The 26,529-nt window shown below is 39.2% G+C and overlaps 2 protein-coding genes across 4 annotated transcripts in view; both read left to right on the forward strand.

The window, feature by feature from the left end:
• Positions 1-318: 318 nt before the first annotated feature.
• Positions 319-18,923, forward strand: TUBGCP5 (tubulin gamma complex associated protein 5). Of its 2 annotated transcripts, XM_033147508.1 has the most exons (23): positions 319-509; positions 1,920-1,973; positions 2,058-2,166; positions 2,747-2,843; positions 3,901-3,977; positions 4,888-5,020; positions 5,736-5,850; positions 6,400-6,489; positions 7,541-7,634; positions 7,798-8,044; positions 8,164-8,366; positions 8,723-8,838; positions 9,753-10,021; positions 10,838-11,036; positions 12,466-12,654; positions 13,175-13,357; positions 13,809-13,893; positions 14,006-14,126; positions 15,480-15,658; positions 16,094-16,219; positions 17,248-17,336; positions 18,255-18,355; positions 18,646-18,923. In XM_033147508.1, exons 1-23 carry the CDS (start codon positions 334-336, stop codon positions 18,690-18,692), a joined length of 3,099 nt encoding a protein of 1,032 aa, XP_033003399.1. In that variant the 5' UTR covers positions 319-333; the 3' UTR covers positions 18,693-18,923. The 2 variants fall into 2 exon arrangements, with proteins under 2 accessions (XP_033003399.1, XP_033003400.1); XM_033147509.1 differs by lacking the exons at positions 319-509; positions 1,920-1,973 and having other exon boundaries at positions 2,751-2,843.
• Positions 18,924-22,709: 3,786 nt separating this feature from the next.
• CYFIP1 (cytoplasmic FMR1 interacting protein 1) overlaps positions 22,710-26,529 on the forward strand; it is a 59,641-nt gene continuing 55,821 nt past the window's right edge. The window contains exon 1 of one of the 2 annotated variants that reach the window (XM_033147511.1): positions 22,710-22,916. The gene's annotated coding sequence lies outside the window, so the exon portion shown is untranslated. The remainder of the gene's footprint in view (positions 22,917-26,529) is intronic. The other variant, XM_033147510.1, reaches the window with a different exon arrangement.

Consider the following 26,529-nt stretch of genomic DNA (forward strand, 5'->3'; position numbering starts at 1 on the left):
AGACGTTACGGGGCTAGATTGAAAGTTTTACGGGTTTTTGTTTTAAAGCAGCAAATTAACACCAAAGAAGCTGCTTGCCAAAACGCAGCCACCTAGGAAAAAAAAGCCTCCAGACTAGTTTTAAAAAGCACACCGCGAAAGCAAAAGGCGCATGCGTAGAAGATGGGGAAGAAAGAGCCTCCTTCGCCCTCTCCCTCCTCCTGGAGAATCGGGAACGGAAACCTCGCGGTACTTGACGCGAGATGTTATGTGGACGATGGCGACCGAAAACAAACGGAAGCACCCAAAGGTGACCACATAGGAGGAGGGGCGGGAAAAAAGGCCTGTTTGGCGATGGCGGCGGCGGCGGCAGCAGCGACGACACCCCCCGCGCACTGGAGCCGCTTCGAGCAGGAGCAAGACGTGACGTTGCGGGAGCTGATCCGGAGGGTAACCGGCCTGAGCGGGCAAAGCAAGGAAGAGGCAGCCAACTTCCAGGCGGCGCTAAACTTCTCCTGGTCCAACTTCAGGTCCGTTACCTGGGGGGCGTGGCGTGGCTCGTGCCCAGAGCGGCGGTTCGTTTTGGGGGGGGGGGAGACGGGAGAGGCGCGCGACCAGTTTCACCTGTTACCGGTTGGAAGTCTCCGCCTTGGCCTCCCATTGGCCACTTATGTGGGTTAAGGAGGGGGAAGAGACCCATCCTGACCCGTCACCGCAGTAGAGGAATGGGTTGATGGTTGGGATCCAGGCTTAGTCATGCATCAGAGAAGGCCCACAGGTTTCATTGGGTCCCCCCCCCCAAGTGTGGCTAAGACTGGATCCAGCCCCGAGTTGTTTAGTGCATTTGTAGCCAACCTTCCCAATACCCTCCAACATACCTCCGATGAAAATAAAAAGGTAAAGGGACCCCTGACCATTAGGTGCAGTCGTGGATGACTCTGGGGTTGCGGCGCTCATCTCGCTTCATTGGCCGAGGGAGCCGGTGGACAGCTTCCAGGTCATTTGGCCAGCATGACTAAGCCGCTTCTGGCGAACCAGAGCAGTGCACGGAAACGCCGTTTACTTTCCAACCAGAGCGGTACCTATTTATCTACTTGCACTTTGACGTGCTTTCGAACTGCCAGGTTGGCAGGAGCTGGGACCTAGCAACCGGAGCTCACCCCGCATCGTGGGGATTCGAACTGCTGACCTTCGGATCAGCAAACCCTAGGCTCTGTGGTTTAACCCACAGTGCCACCCGCGTCTGATGAAAATAGGGATGTCCTATTCAATAATAATAATAATAATAATCTGTGACATTCTATGCCCTTTTAAAATGTGGCTTTTTTTGGAGGGGTGTGTTATTGCGTTGCTGTTTTTATTTTGATTATATATATATTGTGGTTTTATATTTCCATTTTGTTCTGTGAACCGCCCTGAGACCTCTGGCTATAGGGGGGTATATTAATTCATTCTTAGAATACAACTCCTATTAACTGCAGCCACCATGGTCAATGGTTAGGAATAGTGGCATTTCGCTTCCAATTCATGCTTTAGACATATAAAATACTCCGGCTGTGAATGCCATTGCTTTTGTAGCCAAAACTCCACCACTCACTTACAAGAGAGGGGTATCAAAAGACACAAGGTTTGCATACATTAAAAATCATTAGAAATTAAGCACTATGGAGGAACCCTAAAAATAAATCTATTGAGGACTGGGCATGATCACTGGTCATGGAATGCTAACTGACAGGGGTGGGGAGAAATGAAAAATCTGGGTGGAACAAGCAGCAGAATGGAGCATCCTAGAAAATGGCCTTGCTGGCTGACTGGAATGGTCAACAGGAGTCCTCCACACTGCAACATTTTGTTGCAAGTCTCACTTGCATACTCTGCACCAAAACTTTTGAAAAATTAAACTATGTGGTGCAATAGATATTTTATTATTTTTCCTTTAGGTTTCATCAATTTCTTGATGTCAGCCAGCACAAAGTGGACAAAATAATAGAGGGGTAAGACATTTCTATTTTAATTACATTGGGTTAGTTCTTTTTTGTTGACAGATTTACTTATAAGCACTGAACCTTTTGATACAGGATTTATGAAAAGCTGATAGTTCATTCAGACCTTGTTAAAGCTGCAAGCTGGAAGAGTTTAACAGAAGAGTTTCTGAATTCTCCGCTTCCAACCACTGAAGGAACAAAGGTATGCAGTTTAGAAAACAGATTTCAGTTGTGTTGTGTTTTTTCTTTCTAAATATGGAACATACCATGGAGAATAAGTAGTCTTTATTTACAGAGTTCTTATCGTTCTGATTTCCTGATCTAACTTAACTGTATTAACTGCTTCATAATAACTATCCTCCTACCTCTTATATATATAGTTTACCTATTAATTTATCAACACAGCAAACATTTTGTGCTTAGCAGCATTTTAAATATCTGTACTTAGAACTTGAATTGTTCAAACCATGAAGTTAACCATGAAGGCAGTAAATTCCAGTTTTAGTAATGTTTCTCTGACCAATTTGTGCAGATTAAAAGCTATTATTATGAAATACAGACATAAGCTAATTGAAATGCACTGTTATGTAGCCTAGTGTCTTGTTTTTCATGTGATTCTGCATCGTGATCATTTTACTGCTCTATTGAGATGTGCGATAAACTGAAGCTTTTATTTTGCATTTCTGAATATATCGTTGTACTAGAAGTCCAGTCTATTCATTTCAATAACTATTGACAAATACATTTCCTCCACTGAATTATTTGTTTGTCTTCTGTTTAAGACAGATACCCATTATGCCATACTCTCTCTTCTGTTGTGCTTGTCTGATTCTCCTTCCAATACCACTTATGCAGAAAAACCAAGAGAGAAAGAAGTGGGTAGGTTTTAATATATTACACATAATTCAGAAACCAAATGGGAAAACTGGACGTTTCATCCCTTTTGAAACCTTTATATAACATGATTGTTAATCTCTTGCCAATTCCTTTTTATTTTGTGAGTTATTAGTATTAGATTGTCCATGTATATTGAAATATAATAATGTATAATAAATAATGTACTGTATACTATTATTTAGCTTTTCCACATCTCTGCACTGTAGTAGTTCAGACTACTTACATAATTGTCATGTTCTTGGAAGAAAAGGGATTACTTACTTATTTGATTTCTTACCTGTCCTTCGCTACAAATTTCCAGGGCAGGTTCTAGCAATTTCAAACAATATTAACATCAATTTAAAAGTATTACAATCAAATGTGATAGGGTGGGTTCTAAATATGTGTGTGTGTGTGTGAGAGAGAGAGAGAGAGAGAGAGAGAAAGAGAGAGAAAGACGAGGGTAAAGAAGTGTCTTCATTGGAAATGACAGACTGAAGGTGCCAAGTGGACCTCTGTGAAGAGGGAATTTCATAAATTAGGGACTATACAGATAAAGCCCTCTCTTGTCCTGCCACTCCCCAAATGTCTGAGGGCAGTGGAACTACAAAGAGGCCCCCCTCTGCTGATCTTAGCACCTGGGTAAGGTCTATAGGGAAAGGAGGTGGTCTTTCAGATATTTGAGGCCCAAATTGTGAGCACCTTGAACTGGGTCTGCAAACAAACTGATCACCCATGCAGCTGTTTTGAAACAGGGATTATATGAGTTCTTTATGATACCTGAGCCAATAATATGGCTGCTGAATTTTGGACCATTGTTGAAGTTTTTGAGTCATCTTCAAGGGCCGCTCCCTGTACAGTGCTTTGCAACTATCCAGCCTCAAAGTTACTAGCGCATGGAGAAAAATCGCCAATTCATCTCTGTCTAAAACAGGCCATAGCTGGCAAATCAGCTGTAGCTGGAAATAGGCACTCTTGGTCTAAGAGGTCACTTGAGCCTTCAGTGACAATGTTGGATCCAGGAGTACCCAAAACTACAGACCTGCTTTTTTTTATATAGAAAAAGAAGAATTTGATTGGAGGAAATACTTGATGGAAGGTGAAGAATTTGACTTTGGTCCTGATTTAGAAACACCAGTAAGTAATACATAGAACTGCATTATAAAGTCACAGGATACATTGGAAAACTGGGAAACTACAGTGGTGCCTCGCAAGACAAAATTAATTCGTTCCGCGAGTCGTTTCGTATTGCGAAAAATTCGTCTTGCGAAGCACGACCATAGGAATGCATAGGAATTTAATTCCCATAGGAATGCATTGAAATTTTCGTCTTGCGAAGCACGACCATAGAAAAATTCGTCTTGCGAGTCACCTAAAAATCGCAAAACCCTTTCATCTAGCGAGTTTTTCATTGTGCGAGGCATTCGTCTTGCGCGGTACCACTGTATTTCTGCAGACCATAGTCTTCTGTAAATCCATCTACTTTTTATTATTTTTATTATGACTTGCTAAATTTCTTGACTCCCCTTCACCTGATCATAGTGTGTTTTATACCAGTAATATAAAAATACATAACATAGTAACAAACAAAAACAATTCCCCCCCTCCCCCGTTTAAAATACCATGGATTGTTTAATTAGCCAAAAGTCTGGGAGAAGAGGAATGTTTTTGCTTGGCACCTAAAATACACAACGAATGTGCCAGGTGAGCCTCTCTGGGGAGAGTATTCCATTATTATGCTCTGCCCATAAGCATTTGACTGGCCAGTGTTGGAAGAAGAGTGCTGAGCTAGATAGATTTTTTAAATCTAAATTAATGAGGCAGTGATTATGCTTTTAGAGTGTTTGATGATAGAACTTGTGAAGAAAGGCATTGTTAATGTGTTGAAAGGGGATCTGATTTAGCTGTTAAGACATACGGTAATACATTTTATAAACTTGATTGTGTTTCTTGTCCAACAAAATGTTCATTTTATTTAGTAAAATTGCATTGTAAGGTTCCCACCTGTCTTGAATTAAAATATACTTTGTATGCTTATGTTTTACAGGAATGGTCTGACGTAAGTGATGATGATGAAGATACTGAACCATTGAGTAGAGAAGACTCTGGCATTCAGGTGGACAGGACACCCCAAGAAGATCAGGATCAAAACAAGAAGTCATCACATGTCACATGGAAAGGTTTGTTCTTCAAGACTTGCTTTATTTGGCTAGAGTTTTCACCTTTTGTGAAGCATATTGCTGTCATGTGGCTAATTGCTTTGAACTTTATGAAAGTTTGTATAGTTAATATTGAAACTTGAGCTGGCAAGTCTCAATACTCCACAAAGCATGAAAACTAGAGCTTGTGTTTTGACAACAAACCATGATGTTTGGTGGCCTCTCTAGTTGAACTCCGTAGGAGGGGCCCTCAGTTAAGCTATGGCCAAATTCCCTTTTGAGAGAGTTGCTAGGCACCAAGGCACTATAAGGTAGGTTCCAGCCTACCATTGGACACTTCCCCCTCTAATATGCTCTTACCACTACATGCTTGTGTTTTGTTTTCAGGCAATTTCATAGTAGGAGAGTTGTTATGCTTTTGCTCAGTATAGAAGAGATGCCGTTTCTGAGTCCAGCTTCCTGGTCAACCAATAATCGTAATGAACATGGGTCTAAATTGTTTTCCTACTTCTGGAAACACCTGTTTCTGGTTTGTGAATTTTCAAATTGACACCTATTGCAGTTTGCCTTATTGCTCCTGAGATTTAGGATCCTATCAACTTACCCGAGATGAAACCCCATTAAACTCGGTGGGGCATTATTCCCCATAGACATGTTAGGATTGCTCTTGTTATTTATATTATAAAGTTTTCTCTTCTATGTAAATGGAAACTGGAGTGAAATATCTTGTATGCAGGTGAACCTGATGCACGTACCTGGCTAGAGCAACATGTAGTTGCTCAATACTGGACTGGCAGAGGAGTTCGTTTTCCCCATAGTTTGCATCTTCATTCCAATTTAGCGGCTGTATGGTAAGTAGTTACCGGTAAGTTAATTTTGTGTTGGGAGGATATAATTTATGATCAGCTGACTACTACTTTATGATCATTTCTAGAAACCCTGTTGCAGATGCCATTGCATGCTATGAAATGCTATATTGGTTTGATTCCTGCCCTACACTCCCCTCTCTGGTTATTTTGTATATATGTATACTAATGATAAAACTGAATTTAATATCAGTTTCCTGAAACTGTCATGAATAACTCTGAAGGATTACAGAACGTCTTGGGACTGTGTTATTCTTATGTCATAATGGTGTTAAAATTATGTATGCGGTTTGCAATTTAAGCATAGCATGCGACTCTTGAAAGGAAGTGATGCATTTAAAATATTCAAAGAGCTTTTCAAGCTAGAAACAGAGTAGTTCATATGCATTAAAAAATAAAAATAAAACAGAAAGGATCTATTTGATTCCCTAAGTACATTAGATCTGCAGGAGAGGAGCAAATAAAAGGAATAATATTTGATACTTGTTACCAGCAATTTTTGTTGTAAAAAATAATGATGATTTTTTCTTCTAGGGAGCAGCACTTATATACTAGTGATCCCTTGTACATGCCGGAAGAAAAAATTATTGTTACTGAAACACAAGTCATTCGTGAAACAATTTGGTATGTAGCAGGACTATAGAAGTTGCCATTTGAAATCTGTTTAATGTTCTTTTGTGGAATACTCTCAACATTCAGACTCCTGTGGTTATATTATTCCTTTACTTCAACACCATCACTCATGATGACAATTCTGGTATTGAAATAGCTTTAGAAGATAGATAGATAGATAGATAGATATCTTTATTCGGCTATAAGCCCACAACAGGAGTAAAATAAATAAAATAAAATAAAATACATTCAGATTACAAAAAACAAACACATTATGAACATCAACACAGCAATTAAAAGACTGATACACCCAGTCATCTCAGTTTTACAGGTAAAATGATGACAATAATATTACAAGGCCATTTAAGCTGGAATTATTGAATAATATATATCGATATTCTTGGAGTGTTCCATGGCGTCTTTTATATGAGATAACTGAAATCAAGAATCTAGCAACCTGTAATGTTCTTTGGGGGATCGTATCTTGCAACAAGCAAGCCAATTGTGTTTCAGAAGTATTATTACTTTAGAAGGAATTTAATGCTTTGCATTGCTCTTGAAATACAATAATTCTAAATGTTATCTCAAAAGACCTTGCTACCTTTCTTGTGTAAATTTAATTCATTTCGGCATGCCTCTTGTCAGTGACAGATATAATTAAAATTGTGTTACTCAAAATCAAGCTGTTTCCCCCCTCAAGCATTAACAATATGAATAACACAACTTTGAAAAATAAGCACCTTCTTAATGCAGTCTGCAAATCATTTTCTTGTGGTGTGCTCTGTAAAGTTGAGCCCACTTCATGAAATGTTGATGGAGAAAATGACCACAATTCCCCCAAAATTAATTGTGGGCTATTACAAAACTACTTATCCATACCACCATTTCACCAACACATAGATCTAATCCAAAGGTATGTCCAAATCAGTCAGACCTAATATTTGTCTGGGGTCCTTTTGAATATATCCTATATTTTGTATATATCATGATGCTGCAGTTTTAAAAAGTTGTACTGTGTGTTGTACTGTGTTTTGTACATGCTAAGTCCTTCTTACTTTTACAGGCTGCTTTCAGGCGTAAAAAATCTCTTTATATTTCAACTGAATGATGGAAAGATTACTGTGAGAAATGACATCATGGTGACTCATTTGACCCATGTAAGTTCAGTGATCAACCTAGATCAGTAATCTAGGTGCAAAGAAAGCCTGATGTTGGCGCATGGAAGAAGGATTGCTTGCAAAAGATGATATCTTACCCTCTGTGTTTTCTATATTGGAGTGTTAATACTAAAGACAAAATGAAACCACATTTGTTTTGCAGAACTCATTAAGATCAATGTTGGAGCGGATAGCAGCATATGGGCAAGTTGTATTTAGGCTGCAGAAGTTTATTGATGAAATAATGGGTCACAGCTCAGAAAGTGGAATACATGGAATCATTTCCACTCCCAAGAAATCGGCAGAAGCCCCATTTAGAACCTATCAAGCTTTCATGAGAGCCCTCTATAAATATTTCATAAGTTTCAAAGAGGAACTTACCGAAATTGAGAGGAGCATAATCAACAAAGGTAGTATACTTTGGATTATAGTAGAAGAGTTTCCTTAAGTCTTAATCTGTTGTGAAAGTATAAGATGTGAACTAATAACCACACATTATGAAACATGACTGTATTTTTCTGTTCTACAGATGCAACAATCACTCTTTCCATTGTCATTGATAAGTTATCACATCGATTAGCTCAGCTCAATATACTTCATAAGGTTTTTAGCACTGGAGTAGCAGAAGTACCTCCTGACACTCGCAATGTTGTAAGAGCATCTCATTTGCTCAATACCCTCTACAAAGCGATTCTTGACTACGATAACGTTGGGGAAGCCTCTGAACAAACGGTATGTAGAAGCTGTTCATCAGGATTTCTTAAGGAGAAAAATAAGTGATTACTTCTGTTAACTGATGACGACATAAATTATAAACGCTTTGATATACAAGTGGCAGTTGTAGTCTCTTCCTACGCTCAAACAATATATTCTACAAAATTTTAATTTTTGTACAGCTGATTGTGATAGTTAGGATTTGAAATTCATTGTATGCTGTTTACAAAAATGATAAAATGCTTTCTGTGTGTGCATATTGTTTTCCTTGACTGTATACTGTAAACACATTGGAGAGGCTATATATGCTTTACTAGTGAATTCATGAAATATTTATAAATCACCCAATAAACCTCTTTAAAATTTCATTGCAGGTATCCCTCTTGTTTTCTCTCTGGGTTGAAACAGTGAGGCCATATTTACAGACAGTGGACGAGTGGATTGTCCATGGTAACTTATTTGATCCTGCAAAAGAATTTATTATTCAGAGGTAGGGATAATGAACTTGTCTTTTGGACATACTGGTGTTTCTTAGGGCAGAGAACACTTCCTATATGGCAGTATCTGAACCCAAAAGCAGTACTGCACATGTAAGAGACTTTTTTCCCTTGCTAACTACCAGCTTCCTGTGCAGTCATAGGGTTTTGTCTCCCTTGACCATAAGAGACCCCATGTATAAATGCAGCTGACTTGTAATCTTCATCTTCTGCAAGGCTGAGACAGACCAGGACAATTGAGTTAACTTGGGTGATTGTAATTAATAAAATGACAAGCAAGCTACATCTAGGATAAATGTTTTAATCAAAAATATTGTAGCAGTGCAGCTGGGCTGTGATATGCACCTTGAATTGGAACTTAGTTTAATTTTGTGAGAATATTACTCACTGAATGTTAATTGTAGAAAGTGAGCTTCGGATTTTTTAATCATTAATATGTGGGTTGAAGGAAACACAAAAGCATGTTTGCTACAAGTGCTTATGCTTGCAGTTCCTTTTGTTCAGTGTTCCTGCTTAAGACATTTGTAATGCCATGACCAGTTTGTGCTTTATAACATCATTTAACTACTGTTACTTGTTCAGAAAAGCCTTGGCACAGATATGTGTTGAGATATCTAAGAGCCTTATACATTGTGACTGTTGATCTGTAAATCCTAATTCTAAAAACGTAGTGCTTTCTCAATCAGAATGCTTGTATTACTGTCCTGAGGGTTCAAAGCTGTTTCTGTGGATCTTGAACCTTATCAAGACACCCCCCCCAAAAAAATCTTTAATCTTGTGGTTGAATGTTTTTCTGTAACTTGATCACCTGCTTCAGGCTATTTTCAATAATTGTCATGATGTAAAGAATAAGGAAGTGTTATAGTTTCTTAAGGAAGAACTAATGATTGCATATCTGTCTTTGCAGAAACAAAAATGTTCCAGTTAACCATAGGGATTTCTGGTATGCTACCTACACTTTGTATAGTGTGTCGGAAAAGACAGAGAATGAAGAAAAAATGAGTGATAATGCTAGTGCCAGTTCTGGCAGTGATCAGGCACCCTCTAGTAGACAGCATACCATGGTCTCTTTTCTGAAACCTGTACTAAAACAGATCATTATGGCTGGAAAGTCCATGCAGTTGTTGAAGAACTTGCAATGCACAGATGGTTCTCCACAGCAGGCTGCATCAAGAGGTGATAAAATCCTATTTTACTGTGTAAATAATATTATTCCTGGTTTTAGTGGCATGTTGCACTTCATATTGCATGTGAAAATGTAGGCCACATAGTTATGAAATAGCAATGAAAAAATAGTTTTGGCATATTGGTAGGTATTTAGCATTTCAGAAATAGCTCCCTCTATTTCCCACTGAATTTTACTCCTTTAATTGTTAAAAATCTTAAAAATCAATTACTAGACTACTGATAGATTATAATTGAATTTAAATTATTTTTCATTATTGTTAATTTTTAGTCAGCCCAGAAAATGGTATAACAGTGTAAAATACCAAGATAAATGCTCTTTTCTGGTATCGATTTTCTTTTTTCCTTAAAGGATGTTTTATAAACCTAACTTTTCCATTTTGTGGAGGCAAATGTTTGTTTAAATTGCCATCACCACCATGATTGTTTTCATGTGAAACTTTTATCTTGTGAAAATAACCCAGTATGCATTGCACAGTCAAACTTCTGTGGTTTGTAATCATAAGACTCAAGTGCGCTATCAAATGTGCACCAACGAGTCTACTCTGACAGATGGACTATTGTTTCTTTAGTGAACATTACTGGAGCATTGGAAGCAATAAGGAGTACAAGTGTTATGTGTTAAATAGGCTTACAGTGTTTGAGAATCCTACCTTAAAGCACCTTGTTCCTAATTTTTTTTTTCTGAACTCAGTTGAGAGATAAAAATGGTTCATTTTTTCTTTTTCTTTCTTTTTTATTGTGGCTTACAACAAACAGCTATTTCTGAAATGTAAATAATAACCTACATATCTCTGTCCTATTCAGATGCAGAGAGGAAGAGCTTGTACACATTATTTCTGGAGTCTGTACAGTCACGCCTACGGCATGGGGAAGAACCTGTTCAAGATATCATTACAGAACAGCAGGCCACCAAGCAAAGTCTAATAAAGATGCAGTCTATTGCAGCAAGACACTTAGAGCTGGATGATGTTCACGATCCCTTGCTGGCTATTAATTTTGCAAGGTAATAGAAGAGATTCAAAATAATTGATTCTCCCTATTGTGTCAGATTCTACCAAGCACATATTGGGGGATTCCTGCTGTTCAGGCAGCTGGCGTGTGACTTGGGATCCAAGTTGCTGAGAGGTGGCTTGTCACAGTCTAGCCTTCAGAATCCATACATCATTAATCTTTATTGCCTTAGGCACTGGCCACAGGAGTTGTCAGGATCTAAAGTGTAAAAACACAGCGGTAAAACCTGTTGCTGATTTTAGGTAGGTATTTTCCCTCTTAGAGATACACTGTGTCTGACGAAGTACAGGATGAGTTGCTTAGATTGTGTGTCTGTTTTTCGGTTTGTGAGAGTATCATGAGAGTCTGGTGGCGAGGAAGAGGGGAAATAGTCACAAATTCTTGAAAAATATGAATCTGCCAAAGCCCAATTATAATGTTGTGCCTTGTAGCTTGGTTTTAATGATATGTTTTGCTTATCATAGACCCAAAGGTTACATTTCATAGAAATAAACTACAGTGGTACCCTGGTTCTTGAACGGCTTGGCTCCTGAACAAATCAGATCTCAAACGCCACAAACCTGGAAGTGAGTGTTCCGGTTTGCAAATGTTTTTCAGAAGCTGAACATCTGACGTGGCTTCTGTGGCTTCCGATTGAGTGCAGGAAGCTCCTGCAGCCAATCGGAAGCTGTGCCTTGGTTGTCGAACCGTTTTGGGAATCGAATGGACTCCCGGAACAGATTAAGTTCAAGAACCAAGGTATCACTGTATTAGAATTGGGCTGGTTTTTTTTTAATTGGGGGAGGGGGAAATTCTGATAAGTTCCAGAAGGTCATCTAGCACCTACAGATTGTTAAGGTCTGTCCAGAAGGACAGGCCTGCTGTTTTATCCTACACTGAAATTTTGTACTACCGTGTTTCCCCAAAAATAAGACATACCCATAAAATAAGCTGTAGCAGGATTTGTATGCATTTGCACAATATAAGCCATACCCCGAAAATAAGCCATACCCCGAAAATAAGACATAGTGATGCGGCGCCTCCCTTAAGACGGCCTGGATAGGCGTGGCTATGCAGCGTATCGACGCAGAGCGGTTAAAATAAGACATCCCCCGAAAATAAGCCATAATGTGTTTTCTTGAGGAAAAAATATATATAAGAGAGTGTCTTATTTTCGGGAAAACATGGTAGTAAGTGCTGGTGACAGGTTTCTAGAAAATATGCCAAATACATTGTGTCTCTCTCCTCCCCACAATTCATAGTATTCCAGACAGAATCCTGCTATATAGCTAGAAACCCTATGGCAAACTGTCCCAGCTTTGGGGTGGAAATTCATGAGATTCCTACAGCAGATTTTGCTCATCACAAACAGCTCTAGTATTAAAAGAAGATTCTTAAGACATTTCATGTCAAATATTATTATTATTAATTTTATTTTGTAGGTTGTATTTGGAGCGAGGCAGTTTTCACGAGACGCTTACTGGTGATGATGTTTGTGTGGATAGATCATCTGAATCAGTTACCTGCCAGACATTTGAACTGACATTGAGGTCTTGTCTTTATCCTCACATAGACAAACAGTATCTGGAGTGCTGTGGAAACTTAATGCAAACGTTGAAGAAAGATTACAGGTAAGAATTAAAATACTTATGCACTCATGACTTTATTAGTTCTTGTAATATGCTTAAGGCAGTAGTAGAGATCTGGATCGGATTTCCAGTCATTAGTGATTGATACTACTTCACTCACTCCACTTGGGGGCCCAGTCTTTCTTGATTATTCCTTATGGAGGAAGCATCTGGGTCACTCTTGTTGCAAAAGGGGCGACAGCAGAGTGGGGCAAAAGTATCACAGAATTCAACAGTAGAAAGGGTGGGTATATGGTTGACAGGAAAAGTGAATGCTCTGACAGAAGAATGTTGGCAAGCACAGTGATATAGTGAAAATAGAGTTTAAGACAAGATGCAGCTTTCTTACTGCAGGAGTTGGGTCTTCTGAGTCACAAAGTTTACTAGTATTTGTGTGTGTGTGTGTGTATATATATATATATATGTCCTTAATGGTTCACATTTGGAAGGTTTCCTAGCATAGCTTAAGTATTAAAGGTATGATGAAGTGAAATTTGAATAAATGTGTGTTTTTGTTTCTTAGGCTGGTAGAGTACTTGCAGGCTATGAGAAACTTTTTCTTGCTTGAGGCTGGTGATACTATGTATGACTTCTATACATCCATTTTTGATAAAATAAGAGAGAAAGACACATGGCAGAGTGAACCATTCCTTAATGTCCAGCTCCAAGAGGCAGTTGGACAGCGTTATCCAGAGGATAGTTTAAGGTAATAAGCATGCAAAATATATGTGCAATTAACTTTTTTTTGGGGGGGGAGCCTTGTATGACTAGGAAAAGATTAAGAAAAAATGTTTATTTGGCTGTATTTGGAGAGTAAATGATAACTTTCCTACTATACACATCTTGCTAACCATGGCACTTGAAATACAGTATTTTTCCCATAATTTGGAAAAACCAAATCTGTTTAAAAGACATACGTTTTAATGCTGCATTTGCATTCTACCCAGTTTGAGAGCATTAAGGTTTCTCTGTCTTATTTAGACTGTAGCTATTTCTTTGAGCGTAGATACCTAATATCCTTTTACAAAGTTTGCAGCGGAAGTAATTGTAGCTGTGTTGATTTTATCTGATTTTGCATTTGTTTCATTTGCCTAGTACTGTAGTTGCCTAGCTCCCAGAGCAAAGCAATGGTAACAAGTATGTGTTTCTGTATGCAGGTTGTCTATATTGTGTGAAAATGTAGATATAGCAAAGAAGAAGCTTCCTGTTCATACCTTGGATGGCTTAATATTGAGCTACAAGGTAATAATAGTTTTAAATTAAAGAACTGAAATACAATAATGGTTTAATTATAAGGTAATATATAGTTAGGGGGAAATGAAATAATGTCTTTAATAATGTTTTTCCTCCTTAGGTCCCTTGGCCTGTGGATATAGTTATAAGTGTGGAGTGTCAAAAAATCTATAACCAAGTGTTTCTTCTGTTGTTACAAATAAAGTGGGCCAAATATAGTCTGGATGTATTAAGATTTCATGGTAAGGTAATTCATGGACACTTTTTTATTCTGTATAACTGAAACTATAACACTAATAATTGGTGAACTGTAGTTACACTGCTTCCAGCTTCTGGAAGAGCACAATGCTTTCTGGGAAGATAGGGCAAAGGACAAAAAAGAATGTAAAGGGAAGGAATTAAGGAAAAGAAGGTATTGTGGCAAATTATAAGTAGAGGCTGGTTATCAGAAGGACAAGTGGAACCTGCCGCAAGATGTTGCAGTGTACCATGTACCTGTTTATGATTCTAGTCAGCTACGACCTTTTTGAGAAGACTCCATTTCATTCACTCCCCAACAGTCAGTGAGCACTCCATGCCCACTGAACATGCTCACTTCTCATTCAACTTATTGTGGGGAAATTGCCACTTTACTTTTCCCCCCTAAAGTTTTTTGTACTCCTGCAAAACTTGGTATACTGTGGAGTTGCTGATATCTCCTTGATCCTCCTTTCACCCTTCTCTTGTGTGTGAATGTTGTCATTTTGGTTACATAAATCATTCTCCAAGTGTGGATTCTTCACTGTTTGTGTATAAAAAGAGCAAGTAGATTGCTTTGAACTATATCTGATCTGGAGTAGATTTGGTTAGCTGTTTATCTGCAATACAGAGCTGCGTGTGCTCTGCCAAAAATAGTCTACTGAGAAAAACTGAATTTTGTCACTTGACTCAGTATCTAAATTGTTCTTTGTGCAAAAAGAATATCGTGGCACTTTTTTTTACAAAAACATACTACAAGACTCTTTATTCATTTTTACTGCAACAGACTGTTAGTGTTAGGGCTGGTTCTGTTAGGTTATGCAAATTTGCCTTTTTGTGTACCTTCTGTAGTTTATTCTGTATAGTCATAGGAACTAGCAGACAGGGCACCAAAGTTCTTTAGCTTTTATTAACTCAAACAAAAATTCAAGCCACAAGAGCTGGAAACTCCCTACCTCTTTTTTTCCATGAAATCCTATAAGGAGCTTAATGCTATGATGTGGTGGTTCTAAGTTTTGTGGTGGTTTTGCATTTCTTGATTTTATAAAATTTTGTATAGCTTACTTATAATAGAAATATATTTTAATACTTGGTTTTAACTCTATTTACAGTGATTCTACTAAAATGTGCATCCTGTGCATTTGATTGATGTCCTGATTTATGTTTGTTGTCTTTACGTCAAAGAAACCCTGCCCTCTGCTGTTTGAACAGTTTATTGGCATCAGTAGATTTTTTATTTTTTTTACTGAAGAATTTAAGGGGACCTGAACTATTCAGATGCTGATGATGGCAGAATTGTAGCTGCGGTCTTGGTATTTCCTGTAATATCTTATTCTGTTGTCTTTAACTCTTTTAAGAACTAGTCAGGGCTGCAGAAAAGCCCCAGAACAAAGGAGAAGCTATACTTGAACAAGAGCCATTTCTTCACTTTGGATCACAATTGGAGCCCATTAAGCAACAAACTCATCGGATGTTCCTTTTGAGGATGAAACTCATGCATTTTGTTAACAGCCTGCATAACTACATCATGACTAGAGTATGTGATGCATTATAATTTCATTAATAATGTACTACTTTCCTTAACAGTCCAGAATGACTTCTGACATATGTGCAGGTAGTTTGACCTTCACTTTGTATGGCAGAAGTACATCTCGTTTATTTAGGTTTTAGCTAATATCTGGAATATGCTTAAAATAGCAATGGCTGTTCAGATGCTGAATAACCCAATTCTACTAAGTCACAATGCTTTTGGAACACGTGATAGATCCTTCCGTATTACTGTATTCTTTCCAGAACTCTTAATTCCATGTGCTGCAAACAGAAGCCCTTTGTAGAACATAATGTTTAATAGCCAGCTCAACTTATGATCTTGGAGAAAAATTAGAGGCGTAAAACATTTTCCATAGAAGTGTACTAAAGACAACATTTAAGCATAAAGTTTAATCACTGTTTATGCACTCTTTTTCTAAAGATTCTTCATAGTACAGGTTTAGAATTTCAACATCAAGTAGAAGAAGCCAAAGATTTAGACCAGCTGATTAAAATTCATTACAGATACCTTTCTACAATCCATGATCGCTGCCTGCTGAGAGAAAAGGTACATCAAGTTAGACTACTATGATTTATTTAGTTTACACAGCAAATATGTATAACACTTGCACTCTATTCAGGGGTTTTATATCATATATAACTGCTATAGAAAAAAATTATTTGTTGGGTCATTGTGAGGGTTAGCAGAGCTCATTAACCTTCTTAAAATAGCATAGCATTTTCCTTGTTTGTCCAGGAGACTTTAGAATATTTTATTTGCCCAATATTTTGATTTAATTGTTTGCAATAAATTGTTTAAACACTTCTCTGAATGAGCCTTTATTATATTTACAAAAGCTCTCGAAACAACCGTTTCGAAACATTGAGAAGGCTTAGTTCATTCAAAATTGATAGAGGGTGTATGTCAGGGGTCAGCAAACTTTTTCAGCAGGGTTGCCGGTCCACTGTCCCTCAGACCTTGTGGGGGGCTGGACTATATTTTGAAAAAAAAATGAACGAATTCCTATGCCCCACAAATAACCCAGAGATGCATTTTAAATAAAAGGACACATTCCTCTCATGTAAAACACACTGATTCCTGGACCGTCCGTGGGCCACATTTAGAAGGCAATTGGGCTGCATCCGGCCCCCGGGCCTTAGTTTGGGGACCCCTGGTGTACCGGTATGTTCTCTATCAGTAGGTAGAAGAGGAAGGACTATAATGATTCTGCAGTGCAATACTGCTGTGGGTGTCGGGGTCAAAGCCTGGGAGTAGGGCTTAAATTTGTGGAGGCATGTGCTAAGCTGAATGGAAGCAGTTACTCCTTCTCAACCACTCAATCTCCTAGCCTTGCCTGACTAGGAGTTAGCACTTACATCCTGCTATTTTGCTGCCAGAGAGCCATAGGGGCAGGACACATGCACAACCCTCCAGCCCACGCTAGCTTTGGGTGGATAGCTTTTACACTGGGTAGAGCAGTGGAACCACTTGGGAGAGCTGGAAAAAAATGGAAAATGCACTAGGGAAGTGGAACTGCCTTGAACTTCAATATGAAACTATAATCACAGCTGCTACTTTTAAAATGTCATTTACAGGTTAGTTTTGTGAAAGAAGCTATAATGAAAGTGCTGAACCTAGTACTGATGTTTGCAGACCGTTGGCAAGCTGGTTTGGGAGCTTGGAAGTAAGCACATGCAAAATAATTTGTATTGTAATAATTTCACTGCATTAGGCTTTTAAATGGCATTAATCTCTTACATGAAACATTATGGCTAGGATGCAGTGGAACAGGCAAGAGACTAATCATGTGACCAAGAATGAAATGGATTTAAGGTAGATCTTATCAGCTCTGGGCACATGTTGCCTTGAAATCAGCATGCTTTTTAAAGATAAGGTTGCAAATCATACATTTATAAAATAAATTATAACTTTTAGATGCTTAACAGTAGAAAGAATTAAGTTAACATGGCCCTTTATCCTTTGGTGTAAGTACCAAATAGGATCAGTATGATCTGAATAATTTTTCTTTGATTGCTGCTACTGGGAAATATTGAATGCATTGAAGTTTTGTTTGAAGTGCTTTTATGGTGTGAAAATCATGAGTTCTCAGCCAATGTCTTAGTTTGGTCTTTTGAAGATGCAAAGCTGTTTTTAAAAGGGGTTACAACAGCTGTGTTGTGTAGACCCCTATACCTTTTTGATTTCAAACAGCTTGATATCTGGTTATATTTTCTGCATATTCATGCATCTCCTTTAGAGGAAAGAACAATAATGAAGAAAAACTAGTCACAGAGGCCACATCCAAGAACAAACCCTTCCATTTCCTAGGTACCTGTGCATTTGCTAAGACCTTCTAATGTCAAGATGTTTTGGGTTTAATCCAGTTCTATTTTTGCTGATTTCCACCAAAAGCACCTGAAAATAGCTTCAGTAGGTGAAGACCCCCCAGAATAGCATGGAAGGTGGTGTGATGGGTGCAGGTAGAAGTGAAAATAGCTTACCAAAAAGAGGAACCCTTTTTGTTCTCAAAAGTAATTTTATTATATTTTTTTTACTACCACTTTATTTTTGTCTACTTAAAATAATTCTGTCCTATTCTCAGGATGGAATCAATAACAAAGATGGAATCTGATTTTAAAAACTGCCACATGTTCCTTGTGACAGTACTGAACAAAGCAGTCTGCAGAGGTTCCTTCCCACATTGTAAGTATTTAGAAAAGAAAGGTAAAATTGGATTTTTGATACTGTTAGACATTTACTGCAAAGTGCATTGTGCTTCTTTCGTAGTGCTTTCAGTCTAAAATAAATTTAAAGCATAGTTATCTGCTGATAATTGATAGGGGGAGGTTTTGGTGTGTATTAATAAGGCTTCTTTAGAAATCTATGTAATTCTTAACCAGTTTGTTCAACATGCTATTTTTCTTCTCTTCTGAAGCAGTGCAAAATGCAAATACCAGACATTAAAATATTTCACTTTGTGTTTTGGTTCACAGTGGAGTCTTTAGCTTTGTCACTCATGGCTGGAATGGAACAAAGTTAGTAAAATGCAGATGTGATAAAACTACTCAAACGCCTGCGACATCTTCTGTTTAGCATTGTAATCATCCAATGCTGATTGCTTGCATGAAGTATATTTTGAACTGTGTGGCAGGGTTTTCATTTTGAGTGATCCCAGGATTGCAGTATTATTTTTAGGATGTACATATTTGTGCTTGAAACTGTAAAAACAACAACACATTCATCTGTAAATAAAACATTGAATGCAATTATTTATACAGTATACCATTTATTTTATGTATTAGGAAATATTTGATCAGGTCATTCTTTTGTTTTCCTCTGTGAGGAACAGTTACTAAAATGCATACTGTATAGCAAAATTTTAAAAGAATTCCTGTGAACTTTTCTCCTGTGCATACCTTGCAGGCTATCCCTGAATGCAGTGGCAGAAATGTGTATTCAGAAACATTTATTTATTTACTTTGCATACACCCTTCATCTGAAGATTATAGAGTGGTTCACAATATAACAATGCAAAATGAGAACACAAAATACATAATAAAACAAAAACAAACCAATAACCCACTCCCACAAACAACATATAAAATGCCATAGAATGTTTCATCAACCAAAGGCCTGGTTATAGAGAAACTTTTTCACCTGGTGCCTAAAGATATGTAATGAAGGCATGAGGCGAGCCTTCCTGGGGAGAGCATTCTACGAACGGAGCCATTGGATACCATCCTTTTTCCTTTTCCCAAGATAAATTGTCACATTCTCTCAAAATATAAAATGTCACCTGCAACTGAAATCCCAGCAGCTGTAGTGCCTATGGCAAATGGTACTATTTTGTTGAATTGTTTTTTTCATGGAAATGAATAGCACAGGTAAGGCACTTTATGCCACCATTAACTTACTGCACATCACAACATTCTAACATTTGTTTTGGCATTCCTAGCAGCTTCAAAATGTTCATTTTAAAGCTTTGTAATCTTAACTGCTGGCAACATTACTGGTGCATTAGGATGGACTATGTTTGCATTATCTGCTTACATAATGTGTAAGGATAATACTTCCTTCTCTATACTGCTAATGCATTTCTAGTGTAACTGCCTTTTATGAAATATGATAGCAAGTGATTTGATTCTGGAAGGAATTTCATGGGAAATATATCATGAAGATTGAAGAAGATTGTGTAACTTGACCTTCACATGACCATAAATATATTACTGTCTGAAAACTGGCTGTTGTAACTCTTGCTGCTTTTATAAGGTACCGGTAGTTTCCCTTTTATATTGTGGGGTGTGTGTGTGTGTGTGTGTGTGAAGCTTTTGGTTAATTCCTTATTAAGGCAGTACCAAGCTTGCTTAAAAAAAACATTGACACTGTGCATCTTACTGTAGTTGAGAACACAACTCTTTACCAACTTTAGTAAGTACTATTTATTTTAGTTATATGCTACAGGGATTGCCCGCAGTGGCCCTTGTATATTTTCTTTTAAAATGTTTTTTCTTTTTAAATGGCAGCCATGCCCTTCACTTGTGGAAAGGCTTTTTTTTAACTGTGAGGAGTATTTTTGTGTGTGTGTGTGTGTGTGTGTACATACATACACATGTTGAAACACACAAACACAGAGAGAAAAGGTTCTGGTCTGTTTGTATTTGTGGTCTGTGACAAAGATACACCTGGGCAGAGAGAGTGAAATAGAAGAATTTGGAATTGATATCCCGGTTTATCTCTATGCGAAGGAGTATGTATGTGTGGCTTTGAATGTGAGAAGTGCATGAGAGAGTGAGAAGTGCATGAGAGAGAGGTGTGGTTTGACCCACTTGAATATTTTTTGTGGTATTCTCTCTGTTACTATTAGACAGTAACAGCATTGCCTGGGTAGGAATTAATATTATGTGATCTGCATAATTAGGAGCAGCAAGGCATAGGTGACTTCCCATGACAAGCATGAGGTTGTCTGGAGGTGGGAAGAGTACTGTACTACAGTATTACTAATTTTGTATGAAGCCATCCCCACCATCCCCATGGAGTCATGTTGTGTTATGCCATTTCCTTCTTTCTCACAACCATTTTGTATTATGTTATACCTTCATACCAACTACTTTGTGAGTGGCATCCACAGCACTTTCTCAAAATGTGCCCACTGGCCCAGTAAGATTGACAATTTGTAAAACAGAATATTTAATTTGGTTTTTAATAAGATTTCAAAATAATGAAAGCATCTAATAAATCCCAGTAAACAACCAAATCAGTATAGTGAACAGAGCAAGAATGGACAACATGAAAACAGATGTTCTCTTGAAGAAAAGAGCTGTCATTGGAAGTAGAATGGAGCTAAATATGCTTCATTTAAGACTGGTTTGCCTGCTCCTTTCAGATGTTCTATAGAAGATCAGAACAGGATCAGGATGTCTTTAGAATATTTTAACGTGTGTGTGTCTGTCTCCTTCAGAAGCTCCTTTTAGGGATTTGATATCCAAAGCCTTGAATTGGAGCTGGAAAGAAATGAGTCTGTACATTCTGTTCTAGAATAGGTGAAATATGAGAGAACTAGTCTCCACCTCTCAAGAAGCATGTTGTTGATTACTGCACTAGCTGATGCTTCTGAACCATTTTCAAAGGCACCCAGAAAAGGAATGACTGGCCAGGTCTCTTCCAGCAACCTGGGGACTGTGTATCACACAATTTTAGGGATATAAATGCTTGCACTTTCTTACTGATTGTCACCTGGAAAGAAAATTATACGGAACAGGGCTAACAATGTAGCTTCCTTTTTATAGGGGACGACGATGACTGCACAACATTTAAATCATGGATAATATAAAAAATGTTCCTTCTGAATGGGATGCAGCTGATGATGCTGTATTGTAGCTGCTGATTATTTCAAAGCTGTTTCACATTTCAGACCTTACAGAGCAAGTCCAGTCTGTGGCGCTGGAGAGTTTGGATGTGATCCTTACTGCCAGTAGGACCCAGAGGACATCCCTCTCCCAAACCCAAGAGTGTTTTAAACCAGTCCACCTACCGTGTTTCTCCTAAAATAAGACACCGTCTTATTTTTTTTTTCGCCCAACAAAACACAGTATGGCTTATTTTCAGGGGATGTCTTATTTTAACCGCGTCGCATCGGTACGCTGCATAGCCATGCCTCTCCAGGCTGTTTCAATGGGAGGTACCACGTAACTATGGCTTATTTTCGGGGTATGGCTTATTTTTGGGGAACGGCTTATATTTCGCAAATGCATAGAAATCCTGCTATGGCTTATTTTATGGCTATGTCTTATTTTAGGAGAAACAGGGTACTACCAGTGAGCCTCACCAGGCCCTTTTGCTGTGGCAACCTACAGCAAAAAAGGAGAGAACCACGCACCAACTTTTGTCCAGACTAGCATAAATTACAGGATTTAGGATGAGCCTTGGCTCAATTCTCCATTCAGCTCTCATTCCCAGATAGGATTTAGGATTCTTCCCTTAGAGCGAGATTTAAAGCTGTATTACTTGATCCAACGTATGCATTAGTTACAGATTGCTTTATGAGGGTAGATAAAAAAAATATTTTAAAGACTATTAAAAGCACAAGCTGAGGTATGAAATTGGCGCTGCTCTTTACAAAAAGGATGTGCTCGGTTTGTCCCCGTGTGTCTATAAATTCCAGGCGGAACGTTTTTAACCTTAAGAATCGTTCTGAAATTGCCTCAGCTGGACGCTGGGATAAGACGACGCTGGGAGATTTAGAAAGGGTATATGCCATGAAATCCCTAAACTTGCAATGAAAGAAGGCGCGATGCGTGCGGCCAAAATCGTTCAACAGTTTTTGTGCGGGGTGCCTAACTTCACAGCGATCCGGGCTGTGAGCTGAGCGCCCGCCCCCTCCAACCTCCCTCCCTCCCTCTGCAAACCGGACCCGTTTCGACGGCTGTGTGAGCAAGATGTGGGAGGAGAATCGCTGGCTGGGAGGAAGGAGGAGCCGGAGGCTGGCTGGCTGGCTGGGCCAGGCGAGCGAGCGAGCGAGCAGGGTAGCTTTGCCTTGGAGAGGAATGGCTGAGGGTTTGGGACGGGACGGGGGAGGAGCTGCAGGAAAGGGTGTTTCCTGGCACGGTTTCCTTGTTTGAGTGACTCAGACAGGAAACTCCCTGCTTCGTGCGGCCCTGGGAAAAGGAAAGCGGGCCTGGCGAGGACCCCTCCGCCGTTGCGCTCGAAGGGGGAAGCGGCGCCTCAGGGAGAGCAGTGCCGGGGACCCCGCGGGCTCCAAGCGGAGGTAAGCCGCGGGCCTTTTTCGCCCATGGAGGCTGCGCGAGAGAAACTTTCTTTGAGGCGCGCCCTTATCCGCCCGGGGAGGAAATTGCCCTCTGCTAAGCTGCTCTTCTTTTCCTCTCTTGCAACAAAATGCCGGGCATTTAGAGCTTCGGCAAGAGACCCGAGCCCTCCTTCCCCCGCTATACAGGATGGCCTAACCCGGAGGGGCGGACGTCAGTTTCTGCCTGTGGATTTTGGGGCGGGCCTCGGCGCTTCATTCCAAACTTCCTTGGAAGTTTCGCTGCCTGTGAAGCGTCCCAGTTTCTGTCCCCCGAGCCGAGCCTCATTTTGGAAGGGGACTGAGGGCCGGAGCAGCCAAGCGGGGGAAGGAAGCCCGGGATGGGTTGGGGCGGTCAAAGCTCGGTTTTTGTGGCGGGCTTTTGCGGGTGTTGTTTTGCTGCCCGTGGTGAGCAGCGGCCTCAGGCAGCTTGAAAAGGTTGTGGGGAAGGTGTAAAAACAGGAATTTGAAAAGCACTTCCGCGCACCAGCTCTCCTAACGTGCGCGCTTGGTAAACACTCAAAACGCTCAAGGTAGTATGTTCGCCCTGCACAACTTGACCTGAGATAAATTTCATTGTGGAGTCGTATAGCCTGCTCTGTATGCAGAAGATCCGAGTTTTAAGTCTCTTTAATGTGGCAGAAAACGCCACCCTTTGGTCCCAGACTTCAGCATGGTAAAGAAGCCCCGACAAATTGCTAGCCTGCCTACCCACATAGGTTTTGTTAGTCTTAGTTTTGTGGGTCTTAGGTGGCCAGAGAGAGAGACCAGCCCTCTATTTTGAGAATATTCACAGAAAGCGTGGGGAAACTTGAAGGTATCATAACTTGCTAAGGGACTAATTTGCAGTAGACTTTGGATATGTACACATTGAAAGAGTGAGAAAGTTAATCTTCGGTTAATCTTTCGGAATAAGCATGCATAGAGGATAGCAGCTGAAGTCATTAAATAGCAACTAATCATTAAAAACAATGAACTTGTTTTAAAGTGGCCAGGCCTAAGACTGGCAGGCTTTTCCAGAAATGTGTGCCTTTCTCTTGTAGTTTTCTGAATTTCTGCAGTAAGCAGTTTATATAGTGTAGGTTTCAGGTGTTCCAAAATCAGTGTCTTTCATTGAGAGGCACTCACATTTAACTATCCTAATACAAAAGTTGAACTTGCAAAAAACTGAAATATGACACAGGGTGTTGGAATAGTTGCATTTTAGGCTGATTTTAGTAGCCTCAATTCTAGGGATGGGTTAGAGCATTCAGGCATAACTAACTACTTTATGAACCGTTTGGTTGGGTTTTTGGGTAGTGAACATAAATTTACATTAATGTTCTTCTGGCCACAGCATTATGCAAAATTACTTTATAATGTCTACTGGCTATGTTTAGCTCTATTCTTAATTTTACTCTTCCCAGTGTTTTCTATATTTAGGATACTGTGATTCACATATTTTTCACATGGTCATTCAGGAGTGGAGATCAAGAACAGGTTAACTCTTGTGTACAAACTATTTAATTAACACCCTACACAAATTCACTTAACTCTCACCTGCTCATGTTTTGCTGTTTTAAGCAGTCTGTTTAGATGCCAGTGAACTTTCTTGCTTCCCCCCCCCCTATTTCTTTTTCACATTTTACAAATAGTTTAAAAACAAATCTACAGATCCAGTTTACATTCCCTTCGACTTCCTTCCCCTCCTTTCTGCAGTTATTTATTTTATATCTTTTTATTACTGTGTATCCAATTCGAATCTTTCTACCAATTTCCCCTAGTTTATCTCTTACTGCACGTGTTTATATCAGTCCTGCTAATGTTTTGATTTGTTTACAATGCATCTTCAGATAATAAGTTTTCCCTACTCTATTTTTAAAAGTCTTCTTGGTTTCTTATTCTTCTGGTAATTTTCCCATTTGTGCATACTCCCATTAGTTTTAATTGCTAATCTTGTCAGAACTGTTTCAAACTTTCTTGCTTTTAAATGGGATGTGCCGCTGTGGAAAATGATGCTAAAATAGCATCTGGATTTCACTCTGATTCAGTAGGGCTGCTCTTACAATATGATTTTTTCATTAATGAAATCCACCTTTGTACTGCAAGGGATTCTCAAGAGAATATTGAAGAATCAAACTTATTAAGTAGCCCAGAGTATTGCAGTTAAATGCTGATAAAGCAGTTGGATGAAAAAGGAGCTGAAGAAAATATTCTAACGGAATATAAAAATCGAACTTGAGCTTAGTCTCACGTGGCTTGGAAGGGACATGGTTGTAAAAGGGAATTCAGGAGGATTTGTCATGTTCTCGTCTTCCATCCCTCAAGGTCCAACATATAGCCATGAATATGTGAGGGCTTCCTGAAAGTGACTACCAGGAACACCTTGTGTTTTCCTGCCATTCACATAAGGAGTTCCACGGAGTGGTCACATTAAGAGGATAGGGCTATGGATGACTCAGTGACTGTTTTTCCACTGGCGAAGGCAGTAGGCCTCTGAATTTGGGAACTCACAGTTGGGGACAGCGCATGTTGCACTCAGGCCCTGGTTGCAGGCTTTCCATAGGCATCTGGTTGATCGCTGTAAGAACAGGACTAAATGGAACTTAGGCCTCATCCAGCTGCACTTTACTTGTGTTTTTAAGATCTAGTTCTCGGTGGGATCTAAACTTTTTTGTCTGTACAACTCTAGGCTGTAGGCTAGCTCTTACATAACACAATGCCGTCTCTTGTTTGTGGGGCATCCATTCATGTCAATCTACCTGCACTCTTTAACGTGGTTTGATATCGCTGCAAGATGACTTAAGGAAGAATAAGGTATTTGGCATAATACAGATACCAGGGTATTTAGCATTTATTTGGCTATTAGAAGTGAAAACCAGTGTGTGATAGATTGTAGGAAGCTGATAAGCATGCACATACATATACACACATGTGACTAGTGAATGTGTTGCAGGTTACATGGACTCCTTTAATATAGAAACAAGAAGTTTTTGGCTGTAGATTTAGCCACTGTGCACACGTGCTGTACTCCGTTGGAATTATTGGTGGTTTGGTGGCTTTTCTTCCACACCTGTGTTCTGTTCAGATCAGGGGTAGCTAATGTGTTGCTCTCTCATCAACCTTAGCCAGCATGGCCAATGGTTTGAGATGATGGGAGTTGTAGGAACACCTGGAAGGCACTATGTTGGCTAACCTTGGTTAAAATATGGGTAGGTAGCTATGTTGGTCTAAAATAGTGATAGGGGAACTTTCCATCAGGAAAGAAATAGTGGACTATTACATGCAGTTTTTGCAGTGTACACTGTAGTTTTCACTTTCCTCAGGGTTCCCCTCTGCCCTCAAGATTTTTGTCTCTAACCATCCATAGACTTCTCTTAGTTTCTTCCAGTACATTCCAACTCTGTAATTCTAAGGTTCTCTGAATGGATTCATTGCATTGGATAGGAATTTTCTGAGCAGAAGTGAAAGAGAGGAAGTTGTGCAGATGGTGCTTCATGCATGGAGTAGCTATTTTTTTTGTATTTCTCTAAGCTGCATATGAAATTTGCATGTGAAAAAGGAATCTTCATCTAAAGATCTTAGATGTGCAAGTTAT

This window comes from Lacerta agilis, chromosome 4, assembly GCF_009819535.1.
Source record: "Lacerta agilis isolate rLacAgi1 chromosome 4, rLacAgi1.pri, whole genome shotgun sequence".
NCBI lineage: Eukaryota > Metazoa > Chordata > Lepidosauria > Squamata > Lacertidae > Lacerta > Lacerta agilis.